The following is a 6,484-nucleotide window of genomic DNA, read 5'->3' as shown; positions in this document are numbered from 1 at the left end:
TGTGTGTAAGAAGCGTTTACTGCTAAATATTAGTGTGTCTTAACTACACCTGTGGGAGTATCTCTCTCTCTGTCATTCACCTTTGGACTGTGAGTTTATTTGTGTCTGGACGACTTGGACTTTATCCTGATTATTTCCTGCTCGCGCACACATGCTGGAGTGACTCCTCACCTGCATCATTGCAGCTAAAAAACATCTCTCCAAACTGTACATCAGGAGACAGAGATAATTTCGGTGTGTCCTACGCTGCGGGTGGATTTTCTTAATTTCTCTAATTTGGAATTTGAAGCTTCACCTGCACAGGCTGTGAATGTTTGTGTGAGTGTTGGCAGCTCCCGGGGCTGCGTATTAGGGACAAGATGATGGAAGAGGTGTCCATGACGATGGCGTGCGATGCCCACGATATGGACCAGATGAGCGAAGACGAGATCCTGGCCTGTCTGGTGGATGAAACGGAACCTAAATTCACAGTAAGACTCACCTACAGCCACTTTTAAATCACTATCAACAGCTGAAATACAATGCTTTGGCATTAACGCACTGCACTGAAACACTTGCAGACACAAAACTTTTTCTGTTACTTGGATTTGAAGCACTGCTAAAGTCACTATGAGTTAAACATATCCAAAAAACGGATATAAAATACACCTCCTTGCCCTGTGTTTACAGCACATCTGCAGATGGCACGCTGTCACACATTCCTCCGCCTGACAGATATGTGATTCCAGATAGACGGAAATGAATTCTGATTATTCATTTTAGATATTTGAGATTGTCACACTGTCAATTCAGACTGACAATAATTCCCCTCCTGCATTATTATTCCTTTATGTTTCTTAAACTATCCGTCCCCCATGTGCTCTATCTTATCTTGTACTTATCCCTATCTTGATCTCTGGTTTTGGGGCCTGTTCTCAATTTGTCACGCTTACACAGCATCCGGCAGCAGATCTGTTTGGGAGAGATTGCTTTATTCAGCTCAGTCACATGTGACATTGCTGTATTTCATCAGCTTGACTGTCTGTCCCCTCAGGTCCCGACGAAGAAGGCGAAACTGAGGGAAAGCCGGCTTCAAATAATAGACGATGAAGAGGAATACCTGGTCAGACCTTTCACTACCTTTCACTACCTCCACAGACAGATACACTTAAAGGGACATTTCACCCCCTTGTCAGGTGTCAGACTACAAGCAGGTAGAAAGAATCGATGATTTGGGGTGAACTGTCCCTTTAAGTCACTCCACTGATACACAACTCCATTTTCCAGTCTTTTCCAGTCTTTCAACCTCAACTTTAACTTTATCCCTAATAGACTCTGTTATGTATTTTTCAGAAGGAGAATCGTCGGCTTCAGCAGGCCAGCCTCCGTCTGGAGCAGGAGAACGACAACCTTGCCTACAGACTGATCACGAGCAAGGTTGCCCTGAGGAACGCTCTGGACAAGGTACGATCCGCCAATGCCCTTCACATTAAGGCTAAAACGGTTTCTTTTAAAAATGCAAAATCACCACCATTACTCAGGAAAATCTGGAGGAGCCTCTCAGGAGACGGCCAAACTGTAACCTTGATCAAACTTTTCCAGCATTAAAATAGCAGCTCGGTCTGCAGCTGAACACGACCTCAAAATGTTAATTAGTCTCCAATAAACAGGCCGGCACTACTGAGCATGATGCTGTTTTGTCTTCAGAAATATAAAGCACAGGATATGATATAAGACAAAAAAAAATTCTGGTATAAAGATGATCAAAAATGTGAATGGTTGTTTAATTTTTGTGTGTTTAAATTTTCAGCTTTTGTCACAAAAGCCTGGAAACAAACAAAAAAAAGAGTTCTCAAGGATACAATAGTTTTTTTTTAATATTACAATATTTTTAAAATTATTATGCTTTTTATTTTATTTTATTTATTTTCTTATTTTATTTTATTTATTTTTGCAAATTAAGGCTGAAATGTTTTTATGATTTTATTTTTTCTTTATTTTCAGACTGTATTAATTTTAAAAAAATGCAGACAGCACTCTGGATGTGGCTTGCATGATTTCTGACATCAAAAAAACAATAATAATTCATATAACACCATGTTAATTTCAATAGAGAGCGGTGCTCAACAGTAACAGTTGCCAGGTTGCCACTGGCAACTAATTCATGATCTTTGGTCGCCATTAGGTGCAACCACATTTTAACTTACAACTAATAGGAACAACAAACCGTGCACCCTAAAATAATTACATTTTTAATATTTGTGGCAAATGTTGCTGCCACAGTCAGACCTGGAACCAGACAATGCTGCACGTATATTGGCACATTTACTCGCTTACACACAGGCTTCTGTTTTACAGACAATAGTGAAGCAAATTAGGTTGCACTTATGATTCTTGATACTTATTCAATTTTACACGCCTTCATCTCTTCACGCCTAGTTTACCGCCTGAATCAAAATCTATTAATCGACTCCAGACTGTGCAGAATTCAGCTGCGAGGCTTTTAACCAGAACCAAGAGACGTGATCACATCGCTCCAGTTTCAACCTCTTTACACTGGCTTCCAGTATGTTTTAGAATAGATTTTAAGATTGCTCCCAGCTATATCTCTGACCTCTTAGTGCCGTACACACCAGGACGTACTTTGAGGTCCTCGGGTAGAGGTCTTTTGTCAGCTCCAGAGGCTCGGCTGAAAACTAAAGGGGACAGAGCCTTTGCTATCAGGGCCCCGAGGCTCTGGAAATCAGGTTGTCTGAGTCAGTGATCTCTTTTCTTAAAACATACTTTTATTGGACAGCCTTTCCTGATTTTACTTGAGTTTTAAGTTCATTTAGGCTATCTTTTATTTCCTCAGCTTTTATACACCAAAGTGTTTTTATTAGTTCTTTTAAAAGTTGCTGTTTTCATATCTTGTCTGTTTTACTTTCAGCTACTGTGGTAAAGCAATTCAACGTTCTTTCATGTTACATTTTCATCATTAAGCTCATGTATAACTGCACTGTATCTTAATCACTCACAATGTAAGGTGACTAAAAATGACAAACATATTTTAAGATTTGGCCATCAAAAGCTGAAGCCTGGTTACCAGCCTGGCAACAATTTTTGAAGTTAATGCTGGAGAGTGACGTGTGTTTGCAGGCGGAGGACAGAGTGGACGAACTCTCCAAAGACCTTTTTCGGACCAGACAGCAACTACAGGTCACAGAGGAGGAGAAGAGAGGGAAAGAGGAGGAAGCTGCAGTGGTGAGATTTTTTGATGTCTGACGACTTTATAACACCTCGTTAGAGGTTTAATGTAACGGTTGAGATGTGTGTGTAAAGGATCTTCTCTTCTTATAGTCGAAGGAAGTTTTCCGGAGAGAGCTGGAGAAGGCTGAGCAGAAGGTCAGAAGGTCGTCGGGTATCATCGCAGACTACAAACAGGTAGAGAGAATCGATAACTGGAATCAGAAAAACAAGACTGTTTGGAGTCAGTGTTTGCAGTGCTGCCTAATGATGTTGATGCTCTTCCCTCTGCTCAGATCTGCTCTCAGCTGACAAACCGTCTGGAGAAGCAGCAGGCCGCCCACAGAGAGGAGTTAGAATCGCTTAAGGTGAGAAAAGTGCTCTTCCTGTGAAGCTCCACTGTCAACCTTCCTACTTTTATCTCTCTTTTTTGCTCTGTAATGCCGTGGCATGTTGCGGGAAATCATTTTACAACCCTTTCTAAAACTCTGCTTTGCTCTCTCATTAGGGTTCATTTTATTACAGCAGGTGTCATGTGGTGGAAGTAAGTCTTCACTCTCTCATATTCTGCCTGTTATTCTCATCCTGCATCTTCCCAGAGTGCGGTGAAGGCTTGCTCGCGCTGTCGACACATCATGGAATCAGATGAACCGTCCTCCACAGCTGAGACGTCTCCAACAGCAGTAGCAGCGTTAGAAGGCCCTGGGACGACTGAACCAGGCCGGGAAGAAGACGATGAAGGTCACAGAAAGGCAGAGCAGAGGAGAGACGACCAGGAGAAGGAGTCCCTCAAGGCCCAGATCAGGGAGCTGGAACAGGAGTTGGCCAAGACCAAACTCCAGATGGTGGAGGCCAAGTGCAAGATCCAGGTCAGAGCCGACCATCAAACCATCACACAAGTTTGGGAATCTGAACATGCAATATCCAGGTCACATCATGACAGCTAACCATGTGTTGTCCCTTTAATATCAGTAAGAATGTAAATGAAACCTCAAAAATAGAGAACAAAAGGTTTTTAATTTTAGGTACTTTCCTGGGAATATATCCGTTCCCTGAACCCTAACAGGGAAACTTAATTATTGCAACTAATGTACCAACTTTAATTCAATAAGAAGAGATCAATTTCAGTTGTATCAGAATGCTCATCGAGTTTAGAAATGGTGAGAGACTTTGGCTTTTGGACCCCAGTGATGTACAATCAGATTGTGTTTAGAAGGTTTTATGGGTGTTTTTTCACAGTAGAAAGTGCCGCTGTTTGCCGTTATAGTCATTCCTTGGCTGCAGTGATGTTGCAGAGACAAAGGGTCAACTTTGACTGGTGAAACTGTCGTCTCAGCTAACAACAAGGAATTAGCCAATGTCTAGAGGAGACATTAACAGCCAATATTGTATGATACTGGCCATGAAAATACAAACTGCCCCACATGTTCGATGCTGCCTGGCTGTCAGAGATTCGAGAGACAGACATTGAATGTAAGAAAATGGAAACTCTACCAATAACGTCATATTTTGCTGTATTTATTAGCAAGCTAGCTAACATTAGCTCGCAAGCTAGCTTTCCATGTGTGTCCCACCCAGCACTGCTGACGATAAGCATGAATATCACCCCAGCGCGTGACAGTCACTCGCCTGCATTTGCTCATGTGTGACTATCACCTGAAGACCCGGAAATGCTGACCAATCAGAGCAGACTGAGCTTTTTCGGAAGGGGGGCTTAAAGAGACTGGTGCTAAAACGTCATTTCTCAGACAGAGGGTGAACACAGGTGTTCCAGATCAGACAGTATGAGGAAAATAGAGTGTTTTTTGAACATGAAAGCATGTAAACATGTTCTAGTAGAAACCTAAATTACGTATGAACCTTAAAATGAGCATAATCTGTCCCCTTTAGGTGCTGGATAAACATTAAAATTGAGTTTCACTGTCCTGTTTTAAAATATTTTATTCCCGCTGTGGTTTTTAAATGCATTTGAAATAGGTAAATTAATAAACAGTAGTACTCAGGTGTATGTTGTTTTATTTCCTCCCACACCACACTTAAAAACAATACATGATATTGTTCAATTCGTATTAGTAGGAAGTACGCTTTTGTCAATTCTAGCTAGAAGCACAATTACAGTGGATTTTCATATACGTTTAATGGTTGACTCAAAAATTTTGCTTTTGTTACACTCTAAGATATCTTTTTCCATACAGTTTCACAGTAGTAGTATTAAATACACTTTAAAAAGTATACGTATAGTCTATAATAATATAATATTCATCTTTAGTGCAACAAAATAAATACAATAAAGTGGGTTTTTCTTAATACTGCTCGTAGGTATACTCATTAGTTTTCACTTAAAGAATTAATTTCTGTCAAACTTTGAAAAATCTGTGTAATATTCCAAAGTTTTTTAGAGAAATGCAGGAACATAAACAGTATGATTGCACATACATCAACTGAAATTCACTTGCGTTAAAGTAAAGGTCACATTCTCCTGCTGTATTCCTCACACACCCCCGTTTCATCCTTGTACAGGAGCTGGAGCACCAGAAAGGAATCCTCGCCAACGATCTGCAGGAAGCAAAGAACAGCTGGATCAGCAAGGCCTTCACCTCCCTGCGGACTTCCAGCGGAGGAGGACTTCACAGTATTAGCATACCCAAAGACGGAGCTCCCAGTGGGTTGGGCTGGAACATCCACAGCGGCTCCCTCTCTGGATGGAGCGCCAAGGTGCTGTCGTGGCCTCACAGAGACAATCAAGAAAACGTCTGACAGCTTGGACTGTGAATGTGCAGGTCACTTAAAGTGGACGTGATGGATGGATCAGACCTCAGAGTATTACTTCACAATGTTATGTGTGGTATGAAGCCAACACTGTAGCTGCTGTTTCTTGTTTTGTGCAGTAGAGGGCAGCCTGGAGCACAAGACGAGCAGAGGAGAGTACCTGAGAGCACAGACAGGTGCTGCTGTCAGACAGACACTATCTTGTCTTTCCAACAACTTAATTCACTGATGAAGCTATTTTTATATCTGTAAACCAAACCCATGTGCCAGGTGATTTATTTTGTACATTGCTCTTTGTACCTGTGCTGTATTTTATGTGTCTCTATTTACAAATAATTTGAATACAACATTATGTCTCTATTTACAAATAGTTTGAATACAACATTATGTGTCTCTATTTACAAATAGTTTGAATACAACATTATGTGTTTCTATTTACAAATAGTTTAAATACAACATTAAAAGAAAGAATGACTCAAACTTTTTTCTATGACATAATGAAAGTTGACTC

General features: G+C 40.9%; 1 protein-coding gene across 1 annotated transcript; it reads left to right on the top strand.

Moving 5' to 3' along the window:
- The first annotated feature begins 35 nt into the window (after positions 1–35).
- Positions 36–6,360, top strand: LOC117267415 (rab GTPase-activating protein 1-like). The gene is made up of 8 exons (XM_033643315.2): positions 36–470; positions 1,034–1,102; positions 1,333–1,443; positions 3,118–3,222; positions 3,319–3,402; positions 3,501–3,572; positions 3,804–4,073; positions 5,725–6,360. The coding sequence occupies exons 1-8, from the start codon at positions 360–362 to the stop codon at positions 5,959–5,961; spliced, it is 1,059 nt and encodes a 352-aa protein (XP_033499206.2). The 5' UTR covers positions 36–359; the 3' UTR covers positions 5,962–6,360.
- Positions 6,361–6,484: the final 124 nt, after the last annotated feature.

The sequence above is a fragment of the Epinephelus lanceolatus genome, chromosome 15, assembly GCF_041903045.1.
Source record: "Epinephelus lanceolatus isolate andai-2023 chromosome 15, ASM4190304v1, whole genome shotgun sequence".
Taxonomy (NCBI): domain Eukaryota; kingdom Metazoa; phylum Chordata; class Actinopteri; order Perciformes; family Serranidae; genus Epinephelus; species Epinephelus lanceolatus.
The sequence above is the reverse complement of the archived record's forward strand: the minus strand, read 5'-3'. Positions and strand labels throughout refer to the sequence as shown.

Excerpts from the sequence above, each read along its gene's own strand:
- LOC117267415 (XM_033643315.2), top strand. The coding sequence starts at position 360 with ATGATGGAAGAGGTGTCCATGACGATGGCGTGCGATGCCCACGATATG. Across the intron at positions 471-1,033 it reads AAACGGAACCTAAATTCACA|GTCCCGACGAAGAAGGCGAA; the intron begins GTAAGACTCACC and ends CTGTCCCCTCAG. Across the intron at positions 4,074-5,724 it reads AGGCCAAGTGCAAGATCCAG|GAGCTGGAGCACCAGAAAGG; the intron begins GTCAGAGCCGAC and ends ATCCTTGTACAG.